This window comes from Parus major, chromosome 12, assembly GCF_001522545.3.
Source record: "Parus major isolate Abel chromosome 12, Parus_major1.1, whole genome shotgun sequence".
Classification (NCBI taxonomy): domain Eukaryota; kingdom Metazoa; phylum Chordata; class Aves; order Passeriformes; family Paridae; genus Parus; species Parus major.
In genome coordinates, this window is record NC_031781.1 from 52,404 (window position 1) to 66,280 (window position 13,877).

General features: G+C 39.3%; 1 protein-coding gene across 9 annotated transcripts in view; it reads right to left on the minus strand.

Annotated features, from left to right (window-relative positions):
- Positions 1–1,818: 1,818 nt before the first annotated feature.
- IQSEC1 (IQ motif and Sec7 domain ArfGEF 1) overlaps positions 1,819–13,877 on the minus strand; it is a 277,486-nt gene continuing 265,427 nt past the window's right edge. For 8 of the 9 annotated variants that reach the window (XM_033517567.1, XM_033517566.1, XM_033517564.1 and 5 more), the window contains 2 exons: positions 7,795–7,844; positions 1,819–6,371 (listed from right to left, as the gene is read on the minus strand). In XM_033517567.1, the coding sequence (XP_033373458.1) occupies positions 5,949–6,371; positions 7,795–7,844 (473 nt within the window). In that variant the 3' untranslated portion in view covers positions 1,819–5,948. The remainder of the gene's footprint in view (positions 6,372–7,794; positions 7,845–13,877) is intronic. The other variant, XM_015640646.3, reaches the window with a different exon arrangement.

Below are 13,877 nucleotides of genomic sequence, written 5' to 3' on the forward strand. Positions count from 1 at the left end.
TTTTCTCTCCCTGGGGGCAAAAGGTTTTCACTTTCTTTTTTTGTTAAAGTTTTTTATGGGATCACAGCTACTTTAACATTTGCTTGGCTTTATTAATGGATGCTTCTGTTCACAGTCACAGTTTGAATACTTTATTTCTTTATACTCTCTCATGAATTAAAGGGGATATTTTAGTGTATTATTGTGTGGAACTCACAGAGGCGGATCTGACTTCTAAATGGCCTAACAAGTTGTCAATTCTCAGAAGTAACCAGCTATTGGCCTTTCCCAGGCACAGAGGAAGCTCCCAGCACATTTTCTCAGAGAAATCACTTCTGTGGGTGGTCTCTTACTTCTTCCCCAAATGTCAATCAATGCAAAACCAGCACAGTAGAATTCATTGATTGTTAAGTCAACAAAAATCTGCAAAAAATACAGATAAAACATTTAAAGTTTTTTATTTTGTTTTTCCATCCTTTTAATCTTGCATTTCTTTATTTTAACAAAAAAATACAAAAATTACAAAAAATATTTGGAAAAGAACCTGTTGGTAACAAGTTGCTATCTAGAAGAGCTTGAGAAGTTATTTATTGCATGACAACTCATTCTTGTGCACTGCCACATGTGGACCTTTTGTCTTCTCAAAATGTATTAAAATTCTACAAATCCTAATTTCTAAACCAGGAATAGAAGTATCAGTGAAGAACAGCTCTGCAAATTCCTCTGCTTCCACTAGAGGATGTTTCTGTGGTACCAAGGCACTGGTCACCTTCTAAGGGGTCCCACAGCTCAGAGGTGGCACAGGGGATGATTGTGAGTGGGTACTTACCTATCAAAAAAAATAAAAATAAAAGAATCATTGATAAAGATGCACATCCTGAAATTACAGCCCTCCAGAAAGAGATCATAGTTGACTATTCCCACAAAATAATTCAAGATTCTCCTAAAATACAAAACACAGTATTTAGTTTAATTTACAGCTGAGCATTAGCTTGGCCAGGCTTTACAGACACATTACAATCCCTTGGAAATGCTGGAAATGCACCAAGGCCAGAACACAATGGAATATACCACAGGTGCTTATCAAAGTGTAACTGCAGGATGCAATTCAAATACTGGGAAGGCCATGTGTAGCAAAGGAGCCTTCTGGGCTGGAAACTGAGACACACAACAGAGAGGACCAGGAGTAACTGGGCAGTACTAAGTGATGGGATGAGGGGGCTGGGGCCCCCTGCCCATGGCCAGAGGCACTGCCAGTTCCTGAAGATGTTCCATGGAGCAGCCCAGGACTTGGCCCGGGCAAGGACAAATGGGGCCCTCCTCAGGCAGGGCAGAAGTGCCCTGGACAGGAACTCCTGAGGCCACCTGGGGTCAGCTGGACACACAGGTCCTGGGCCAGAAGGTCTCAAAGCTGTCAGCACTGTCCAGGGCTCAAGGGGTTTGGGAATTGTCCACCAAGGCCTGTGCAGTACCTCCCTGTCTACACATCTGGGTGCTGGAATCGCTGTCTCCCTGTCCTTCTGCACATCTAGGCGCTGGATTGTCTCCCTGTCTGCACACCTGGTTATTGGATTCATTGCTCTTTAGTGACTCTAGAACTAAATTTATTACAGCACCACCACACCAATCCAAGTCAAATAAGAAGGGGTCACTGACTCCACTCACGACCTCCAGCACCTGATCTTCAGTTCCTTGCCCCTCTGAAGTGAGCAGAAATCCCACTGCCTCAGCTGGGCCAAGATACCATTGCAAGGAATTTCCTTAATTTCAGATATGAAGAGTTGTATATGATAGAATTTCAGATATGAAACTGTTGGATTACACAAAATGAGAAACAAGGAGTTTTAAATTATTTATTTGATTTTTCCACATGATCACAGTTATAGTTTTACATCAATAGGGTCTGTTACTACTTACAAACAGAATGCATATTAAAATGAAAGCACTCCTTTCTTCCCCAGTTACAAAAGGTCTCGAGCCTCCCCAGAACAGAAGCTTCTTGTAAGCATAATGATTTTTGAAGTCTTTAACAGTCTGCATTCAAGACCTAATTCTAACAGTTTAATACAACTCAAAGCTGATTTAAGTTCCTAGCAGGAGATAGGTAACCTCAAAGTGACTGCAGACTTACAGTAATGCTAATTTACACACTATGTACAATTTAGAGAATTCTCCAGTCCCCTTACTGGTCCCATTTTCACCACCCCCTTTTCTCTTTTTCAAATTGAATCTTGCTATTGGTTCCACTTTTCTTTGAAATATATACACAAGAATCCATTTTGCAGGCAAGAAGTGCAGTGGTATTTTACAAGGGAACAGCAAAATGCATGCTTAACTGCAGAAAACACATACAGCTTCATATGGAACAGCAAGTCAACATCTAGAGATTCAGTGTTTAAATATCTGCTGACTGTCTTTCAGCTCATTTTATCAAGAAACAAGAGGCTTCTGCTGCATGCAGTACATGATGGGAAAATCATTCTACACTGTATGTTAATTTTTTTTTTTTAGCAATACAAGACGCACATTATATTAGGATGAACTTGTATTTTTTGTTTTTTACATTGTTTTATATTTCATTCTTAACTTAAAAAAATAAAAACCCCAAATATATATTTGATTGTTGTCCCAGAAAAGATGGGGTTTTTTTGTTGCCACACCATCATTCTTTACATTTTCCTTTCATTTGTTCAAATCAGCATTACTGCTTTGCCACATTGTTTATGGGAAGAGAGAACCACGGTCACTCTATGCAGTTCTGTACCACTTTGTAATTGGCAATGGCATCTGAGAAAAAACCCTCTCAATTCTACTCCTGCCTGCAGGCTGAAGAATTCATTTTAATTCATTTTCTTAACCCCATGTGTTAAATGCTGGAATTCTCCTATTCTTGGCATGACTCATACCACTCTAAGCAATTGTTAATCGAGGATGGAATCAGAGGGGCAGCAAAGGTCTGGAGACTTGTGCTGACACCAAGACAGTTTGTTTTGTTGCAGTAGACAGAAACACACAGTCTAAGAAACAGAACAAAACTAGGGGGAAAAAAAAAAAGTAATGTCCACTGTTTCTCCTCCTTGGCTTGAAAGAACAGTTTCCAAATCCTGTGCTCTCTGTGACCAGTTTTAGTTTCTAACCAGCTTCCAAATGATCTGTGATTTCACACTCCCTGCATGCCCCATGGCAGGCACAGCTTCCTCCCCAGTGTCCATGGAACCACATGGAAATGTTTCTGTGCATGCACGTTTGTGACATCTCCTCAACACTTTGGCTCACAAATGCATTGATTGCACATGGAAAATCAGTGGTCAGGCAATAAACTGTGGCTTACTGTTTAAGTACAGAATATTTATATGTAACTCTAATTTAAATTAATGAAAGGGTTTTTTAAACATAAAGCAAATGCAGATCTGGGAGATTTAACATCTTCAGTGTTAATCGACACAGTGAGTCAGATTTTCCTCTCCACTGCTACTGCATATTCTGCCTTTATTCCATATACAGAATTTTACTTCCATTATGCCTCTGCATCTGAAACAAGTACAGACTCTGTCACCCAGTGAAGAGGAGCTTTCTCACCTCTTTTAATGAAAAGATGCAGTTTCTGAGAGATGTCTGCACCTAAGTGGTTCTTTATCTTTTCTGGAACAACCTATAAATTACAGTTAGACTCTACTATTGGTACAGATGTATGAAGAAAAGTCTACATATTGAAATATGTTATCACTTCAACTAATATCAACAGTAACACTGATATATTTTGCAATTATACAGTATGTAGAGTGTAGCCTCACACTAATAACATTAGATGACATGCAGACAGTTCTACTTTCCCATATAAGAACAGTATATATTTTTTAAACTGCAAGGAACAGAGCCTCAGGGGACCCAGGTGAGCCCTCTTAAGGTAAGCTGCAGAATTTAGAACAGAATGAGTGATACAGAAAAATAACAATCACTTGTTTTCTTTTCATGGAGACCATTCCGAGGAGAAGGAGCAGAAGGGGAAAACATATTGCACATGTGTGAAACAAACATGGACTGCTGGAAACAAGGCTAAACTCTAGATTGCTGCATTTGCTCTCTGTGGAGGTGAACAAAGTTTGCAGTTTTGCTGGTATTGTGGTATCCATGGTATGAAAGGGAAAAAAAATGACTGAACCTCTCCCATCCTCCCCACAATAGAGATGCCACAAGCAAGCCAACATGACAAGTCACTCTGTTGCTCCCATGTCCTCCTAATTTGGGACACTTTTATTACTGTTACATAGAAACCCGACTGGTTGGAGCTGTGGTTACTTTTACCCATCTCTTACTGGAACTTTTTGCTCATCCTCTTCAAGGTTTGCTTTTACGCTGGTACAGTTTTGCAGTTGTGATTCCTTTGTCTCTACTGTTTAGGTGTTAAGTCCTTGCAGTGGCTCAAAGTGCTGAAACTACAAAGTAGGTGCCATGGATAACTTTGTACAGGATTTAGGGATACAAATTGTAGAGAGATTTGCAAATGGATTGGTTACAACACATAAGCAACAACAGCACAGCCTATTTTTATGTGATGTCTTGCAACTAAACTGGACTATGGAAGTGAGGGTTTGAGCATGAACTCAGCCTGCTGAGTGCTGGGTGCTTCAAACTAACAAATGTGATGAGTAAAAATGGTAAAGCCATTTCATTGCTAGCACATGGCTACATGGAATTACATATATATATATATATATATATATATATATATATAAAATATATATATATATACATACATATATATATATATACCCTATACTAAATTCCTAAACAAACCTTTAAGTTTTAAAGCACTTCCACTGGAAACACTCTGGACTAGAATTCAGCTTCACTGGGTGTAAAAATGAGAAATTATGGTAAACAGGAACCAAGGTAGCTGAGAAGGATGGAGGTTTGCCATGTTCATGTTTGAGATGAATGTTTTTGCAGTGTTTACATGCACCTGGCAGAACTCTTCCCGTGTGCTTGTTCAATCCATATGCTTACAAAAAAATGTGGATCATGTAAATTCACAGTTATCACAGCCTTTAAAGTGTCTAAGAACTTGTGTGACCAATGCTTGGAGGTGCCCCCTGGTAAGTGGGCACCTTCCATTGCTATGGAATAATTACTGCATCTTAATGAGTTTGCTTACCTGAAATAGCAGAGCAGCTCTAATACTGATTATGTATGATATCATCGTGTTAATAAAATAAGGATTTATACAAAGCAGTACTGGACTACAACATTTAAATGCTATGTTACTTGGCACATTTAGTAATGATAGCTTAGAAATCTTAACAAGTCCAGGGGACTTGTGATGAAAATATTGAAATGTTTGAAATTAGTTTCTAACCTTTAATGTTTTTGGTCTACTCTTTCATATGCTATTCATCTATTATGCTGTCCTATCAAGTAAGTGGAATTCCTTGTAAAGTCTATATTGCTAGTTTGTGGACTGAAAAAATTTCTTTCCAAGCACTATGTTAACTATACAGTATATATATATTTATATTTATATGTATACATTTATATTATATAAAGTTTACTTACGTACTTTCATCAACCATATCAGGTCTACATATTTTTTTTTGCCCATTGAGAATAAAAGAGCAAGAATGCAACACTTGGTTCTGTCTCACTTTTTTCCCTGTTTTTTTTCCATAGGCTATCTTCTCATCATGTGTGTAAAATTGTCCAGGGGTTTGATGTAAAAGGTAGCTTTCCTCAGATTCAGCAAGCAGCATGTTTTCAAGGCAAATTTGTAAATAAGAACTAATTGGATGGTGGTGAACATCTATCCAGTAGATAAGTAAAACCAGTATGGCCTCGCTAACTGGAATTATTTAGTAACAACAAGCCTTTAAGCTTGGAACGGCCTAGGTAAAAACTGATGGTGTGATTTGTTGCTTCCTGCAAGTGCCTCTGCAGCTGTGTTTAAAATGAGAGTCACAAGAAGGGTCTTTAGCCTAGACAATGGTGCTGATGCCGCTGTGTTTGGGCTTGGTGCTGGAGGCGGCGGGCGGCGGCGGCCCGTGGTGGTGCGGGGCGTGGTGCGGCCCGTGGCCATGGGGCAGGTAGGGGCCGTGGCCGTGGCCGTGGCCGTGCGGGTGGTACGGGTGCGGGTGCGGGTGCGGGGGCGGATGGAAGTGGTGGTGGTGGTGGTAGGGCGGCGGGTTCTGGTGGCAGTACTGTGCGTGGTGCGGGTGCGGGGCCGCGCCCTCCGCCTGCAGCGGGGCCGTGTGGCTCTGGGACAGGGCTTTGCCCCTCTTGCTACCAAAGAGGGAGCCTAGGAGTGAGGAGGAGTTGGGCATAGTCTGGTGAGGGCGAGATGGACACTCTCGGGTTGATGTAGCTCTTCGGCGCATGTGAGGACTGCTAATGATGGACCCCTAAAAAGAAATTAATAGAAAATAAAAATTAAAAAAAAAGTATTGAAATGTTCAGAAAAAAAAAAAATTAAAAAAGTTCACACTGACCCACAAACTCCTCCTTTAGGGTTCATTTGGGTGGATTATGTTAGAGAGTTCTAGAGAAAATTTTCTCTCCGCCTTCCCTAAGTTGCCAATGGGGTACTCATGCCTTTTTTTTAGGGAATGTTAAGCATTGAGTGATTGTCTCAGTATTTTGACATCAAAAGTTATGACTTTAAATTAAAAAAAATGTCACAGAAGAGTAAGATGGTATAAGACCTATGAATGTGTTTTTAAAGGAAAAATACATTTTAAAATACTGCAAAAAATACCATACTTGCTTTTTTTACTACACACACACACACACACACACACACACACACAAAATAAAGCTACATTAATTTCAACCTAAACAGTTAAAATATATAGCAGCAAATATTACACTTACAGTTCAGACTTTTAAAATGGTATTTAAATCTTTATTTATAGTAGTTTTACACTACTATACATGACAGTGCTGCTTCTCAGGCCTACCTCTACCTTTTGTGTTAAATGGAACCATACTGTTTTTGCCACTAAGATTTCTATGTGCTTGTATGATTCTGACCTATGGTCCAACATTCTATATTATTTAGCCTGGAATTTAGTTGCTGGAAGTTTGGGGTTTGTATCTTTAAAGTGTTATGGGACACGACAGTACTTAAGCAAAGTGTGCTAGATTTAAACTGCAATCTACCTAAAGCAAACACAAAAAAACCCAAACAAACAAACAAACAAAAAAACAAACAAAAAAAACAAACAAAAAAAACCTGCAAGCTGAATTCAGAGACATGAACAGTATACATAAATGGTTTGAAGATGAATGAAATATCATGAAATCCACATTGTATTCACCTATCTGAATACTTTTTTTATCCTCCCATGCCCTATCTGTGCAATTCCATGGTGTCATGACTGCGTACATTTAGCAATTGAACTCGAAAATAAGCAATGGGAATGGTTGAGCATGACAGTCAATAGTTGTAGCTAAATATCAAACAGCAAGAACAGTGTACTTGGTAACAAAGAGCAAGTGGGCTTTTAAGCTAGGACCAGACTGAAATGGTGGCAAAAGGACACATCATATCTATTTAACCATGCTTGCAGGAACAAAGGGAACAAAGTTAGCTCAAACCAAAAATGGCATTGCTCTAAAACAAGCTGTCAGTGCTTTTTAAGCTGGAAGAATACAGAGTGAGTAGCCTAGGCATGCATTTTATTCGTGGCAGGCAGGTTTTATATATATATATATATATATATATGTTAGAAGAAAAAAAGAGCAAAAAAATATGTATGTATATAAAAGAAAGGTTTGAAATGCACATCATCACATCCAGCTAGACATCAGGAACTTCCTACTTACTTCCATATTGCTGTCTAGCGATCCTGCACTGCTGCGTCGCCCACGCTTGCCTGCCCAGGACATGCAACAGCAGAGATTAGAGACTGCGACACAACCGGCACCCAAGAGCCGCGGCCCCACACCGGCCACACAACCCCACAGCTTTAGGGCCAGCAGGGACAGCAACTCTCTGCACCTGCCTGGGGTTTTAGGGGTTGAGTGCTAATTTGGAGGGTTGTTGTTGGGAATCGACTCACATGAGCGGGGTGTGACCTCTTTTTGTAGATTTGCACAATTCTTGAAGTAGGTGTGTTTGAGCAGCTGGGTTTAGTGCTGTGGTTGTGATGCTGAGCAGCAATGACTTTAAATGCTTTGATTTCCTGGAATCTAATTGGCCATGAAGGGTTTTTTTTTAATTTAAACATTGAGATATGTGGCGTGGCATTAACTAAAATGCAAAATTTAACGTTGCAATATTCTGAACTTCAGTGTGGGGCAGTATGAGGGGCATTGGTTTTATCACTTCATCAATTTTATCACGTCATCGATTTTATAATTTCAAATTCAGCTTTGAACCTCAGTGGATTTCATACAATCTTTTTTCATGAGGTTTTAAAAAAACTAAACTTAATTTTTGATCAGTAGATCTGTAATCTGTCTTGATATTATGGCTAGATTTTGTTTGTTTAGCTGTGCAGTGCTTTAAGTGTGTTGGGTTTGTACTCCAACAGTCTGAAATTGCAGACATTTGCCTAAACCCACACATGAAACTCCAGACTGTTTGCCTAAAGAGCCAGAAAACCTCAGTGGCTGTATAGGACACAGGATCCCAGATTTTCTTTATCACTTCACAGCAGAGAAAATAGCATCTGGCTGCAGTGGAAATGGAGACTTTTAGAAGATAGGTTGTGGAGCTTTGCTTTGAAAAGTTTCAGAATACTTTCCTGGCAGGGTGTAGAAACAAAGATGAGCTTTGAGGAATCCTCAGGTGCTCAGAGCTTCCCTAAAATCCACAGGGCTTTAGAAACCAAAGCCTTCTCAGCACTCTCTCCTTGCTTTCCTGCAAGGCCAAGTATCAAAGAGAATCTCCACCCTGCATTGGCACATTGTTGCCTTCAGGATCTTCTACTCTGAGAGGTGGTTTTGTGGTGGTTTGGAATGTGAGGATTCCAGCATCACTGAACCAATTAATGACGTAGTCTCATCACAGACACCCCAAAAGCACCTGGGATCAGAACTAGAGAACACTGGATCTGCTCACAGGACAATTCATACTACCCAAAGGATCAGTATGAACAAAAACTACCGCCTGCTGGACTTATAAGCATAACACTGACCTGGTTGGTCACAGGACACTGCCCCAAAGAAACAAGTTTCTCTTAAAAACTACAGTTCCAGGCTACTGGAACATTTCCCCTCTTCTAAAGAGTTGCCCCCCAGTGCAAACCCCTCTGCAGTGACATTAAATTGAGGTGAAGGCATTTGTGGTCAAGGTGTTGTGTTTGACTTGTAAAATTCTTCGGGATTTGGAATAATTCCCCTGGTTTGGCTCTTTCAAAAGCTCACTGCTTCATCTCCTCCTGCAGTTTTAGCCTCAGCCAAACCAGAGCTGTACTGTCTTATGATCCCCCCAAGAAAAACTGGGTTTGATAATCCCTTATTTTGACTCCTAGTCAGGCTTTGATATTTTTCTGCTCTGATAACAGGATTAGTACTGATTTACACTCCAATCACTCTTGCTTGCTGATGCAAACACACTGAGGCAGCCACCTCGGAAATTAGCAGTCAGGATTGCAAATAAGACAGAGCTGACACAGGGCATTAAATGTGGCCAAAAATGAAGGAAAACACAACAATCCAATGCCTTTTGCATATGGCAGGAGTCACAGTCTGATCAAATAACCATGGACACAGTAAATACAGACAGAGAGCGACAGATGGAATTTTGCTCAGAATAACTTCAGGGCAGAGTAGTATTTGCAAAGCCAAGAACAAACAGAAAAACCTACTTAAAATATCTGTAATTTCCCTCAGATGAGCACTATCACTGTACAGAGGCTTTGTTCATTTTCTTAAACACAAACTGAACCCAGTTCAGTGCTGACATGCAGTGTGATAGGGAAGCTACTCAGTAAATCCCCTGCAGCATTCCCCTTGCCAATATGTGTTTATTCCAGAGCTTTCCCTGGTCTTTGGGATGGCTTCCCATTCCAGAAATGCCTCCCTAGAGCTCCAACCTTCACATGCATCTCAGGGAAATGGTGACTCTCAACTAGAATTGCATCTAAGCATGTACTAGCAGGATAATTAGCAGCTGTTGTACAAAGCAAGGTGGTATTTATGAAATCTGATTTGTTTCGCTTAATTATATATTGTATTATGCTTTAATGTTTTATGCTTTTAATTTTTAAGGCTGTTAGAGTGAGCTTTATTTTATAAAATTAAATTTCGATTAATTTAACCTTATTTGTTAGATATGAATATTCCTTGTTAGAAATATCTTTAACTTACACAAGTGTATGTGCCATATATGAACATGCATTATATGGGGACAAGAATATTTCAAATTTATAGTAGAAATATTAAGTGATTACAAGATTTTTACAAACTTAACCACGCCAAAAGAAAATTGAGCTTTATTAATAAAAGCCATTGCACCTTGCAGAACAGTTGTATGCAGGACACATCACAGGATGTGTGGTGATCTCACAGCTCAGGCTGCAGATCAGCTCAGTACATGAAAATATTTCTCACTGCTGCTCTATAGTTCTTGAAACTCTTCTGGGCCAGTGAGAAAATTGATAGCTAAACTCTGTATTGTAGTCTGGTTTCATGTGTCTTGGGGAAAAAGATTTGGATAAAAGTTTTAAATTAAATTACTCTCTCCAATCACTAGAGACATCACTTTTGAGGGGGAAAGGACTCTTTGTCACCTTCATATTTTCATCTTGTTTTCTGTGTGAAACACGTGCAGTCTTAAGATCTCACACTGCAACAGAATTATTTTAATCCTGGAGATACTTTTTGGTTTGGTTTGGTTTTGAAGTAATCTTTTTTGGTCTGTGGTTGTTTTAGACAAACCCAGGTGCCACTGTACCACCCTCACTTGGGCAGTACTACCTGGCTGTGCCAGTTGTGGAATACTGGGGCAAACAAGAAAAATGCAATTTTTAAACCAGTTCAGTGTGTAAATACTATTCACACCTTACAGGTTAGGAATGTGGGAATAAAGTTTGAATTCCACTGTAAACTCAATGTAAAAGCACTGGCTCCCCCAGCAACTCAAAGTGGCTAGAATTCAAATTAAAGAACCTAAAATCAGTCCAGAAAAGTGGGAGAGAAACAGAATAGGAAACACAACCAGTCCAATACTTCCTGCTCTGCTTTAGTGACCAAATACTTCCTCCTGTGGAACAGTGGCCGTGAGGGACATCACATTTTTCCAATCTTTCTGTAAACTCACAAAACTTAGCTTTAGATGCATTAGAATTAATCTGGCTTCTAATATTTTTTATATGAATTAAGAATTTCAAAGTCGGGAACAAATAAATTCAGTTCTTCCTTGACTATAGCTCAAGAATGTGCAATAAAATTGATACATTTCTCTTGAGAGAAAAATAAAGCTCTAAATATTTTTTACATATTCACATCTTGGAAAACTTGGATGCCACATTCTGTTTTTTATTCCATGGAAAAACCTGTCAATTCACAAGGAACAACAGCATCTCTCAAAATGAAGAGATCCTCAGCACACCCTTTCCACAGCTGGAAAGGCTCTTACGCCACAGTTGAGGCAAAGGCATGGAAGCACCCTGAGGAAAGGATTCCTGATGGAGAAATCCTGTTTTTCTGTGCATTTCCAGCTTAGCAGGCAGAATCAGTTAGGGTGTCAGCATCTGTCAGATCTCAGAAGCTTCCAAATCGTCACTGAGAGAAATCTAAAGTCACTTTCCCCAGCCTCCATTTACTGGGATGTTTGGGGCACAGCAATGGACTGTTTTCCTAAATGGTTCTGTCAAGTATGTGTGAAGCCAAATGCTGTTCAGTCACATTTCCCTTCACTGTTAACTTTTAGGTTTGCAATGTTCATGGGACATATACTATAATCCATAAATATGCAACCAGGCCATTTTCTCATGTTTGTTAGATTTATTTCTGATTAAATGTAGGAAGGGTCTCTCTAAAAATCCGCTTTCCTACAGGCCCACACACTCCTGTTCCCCCTCCTTGTAGATAATCCACAAAAGGATCTGAGGCAACCTAACTCAGTCCTGTTTTAGAAAAGCAATTTAATATGGGATAATCACTGGGGTGCAGTATCTTCCTAACTGAAAGAGATTTCTTTGTTTTTTCTATAGATCACCTCTCCCACATTCAAAATAAAATTAGCCTCACATGCAAGCTATTCCCTGAGAGAAGGCAGGAAAGATACAGATAATCTCCCTGAAGTCACTCCACCAAATAACAAAGCAAATAACAGGAAGGTCATTTCTCAAGTCAGTTGCACTGCACAAGACCAAACAGAAGCTCTCCATAATTCTCAGCTATTTCAAGTTAAAATTAAGTTTAGTTGGGTTTAACAAACTCATTGATAAACCCGGCAGACTGTGAGTGATTTCTACTTTTTTGTCATGGAAAAAGGTTATTTTCAGTAATAAGCATGCCAGATGTAGGCATGCCCTGTGAAATGTGTTTTTGATTACAAATGCTGGTTTGTTGAATTAAACCCATAATATGAATTCAAATACATGGTAGTGTTTGAAAGAGAAGAATGAGTAATTCTGATGGAATGAAAAAATTAATCAGAAATCACATTTAGGGGTACAAATACCCCACTGAACTCACATATTAACAATATGGTAGTTCTCATTCTAATGAAATAAAACCAAAACAACAGACAAGGATTACGAAGTATCTTCAAATCTGAGAGATAAGAGTGGTGGAGACTAGGGCTTGATCTAAAATCCACTGGAGCCAAGCAAGCACCAATATTTAACTTCAGCCTGATTTTGGATCAAGGGCCTAAGTCTTTTTAATGGAAATGGGAGTATGAAAGCCTAAACAGAGAAGAAAAGAATTGAAAGAGCTCACTCTCTACATATTTGTATACACATATATATACCCACAAAACACAGGCTATCATTTCAGTTTACAACAATTTTATTTATTGCAGCATAGCTAAAATCTCTTCTTTGGTTTAAAAGAAAAAAGGGAAATAGCTAAGTGGTGTCTACTACCAAAGATACACAGAATATTGAAACTGTGACTACACTGTACATCAATACTGCAATTGAAAGAATAAAGCAGAGTATGCAACACAGCCTTTGAACTAAAGAACAAATAATTTAAAAAAATACAATTGTTACTGTCCCTGGAAGTACTTTCTCAATAGTGGACATGGTGTTCAGATAATAGCTTTTATAAGTGACAGGAATCTTTAACACTGAAAGATTATATGGCTATGCCAGGTGTGAGGCAAACCATCAAATAAAGCACGCCCAACTTCCCCTGGCTTGCTTTGGCTAAAAAACATCACACCGCCACTGCTTTCCAGTCTTAATCAGTGAATAAAACTTAAGACACATCAGTGGCTTTGTGGGTTATCAGCATTCTTGTCCACTGGGGCTTCTTTGGTTGTATTGTCAAGAGTACTTCACAACAACCTCTTTTTGCAAGAACTAGGAACTGTGTCTCGGTTACTAACCAAGAAAAGAGCATCAGGGACACACTGAGTTACACAGCTCTAGGCAGAATTTAGTTGCGCTTCACTCAATTTCATTCATCCAGGTGGTAACACAGGTACACTTGAGCACAGAATACACAGAGAGCGCTCATTACACAGAGACCAGGAGCTTTCCTGGCTTTTCCTTCTAGGCCTACTCTATGAGGGGGAAAAAGCAAAGGAGATGAAAAAAAAAGAAAGGAAAACTAAGTGAATGACTCCTAGCACAAGTCAATCATTTATGTTTTATTAAAAACTTACAGTTTCTCCGCTGTCTTCACTGTCCTTTAAAAGTTTCTATAGCAACCTACAACGGCTTAAATGCTTTCAAACAGTGACCTCTCAACCGAACAAGGGTAAAAAAAACAAACAGAAATTAACC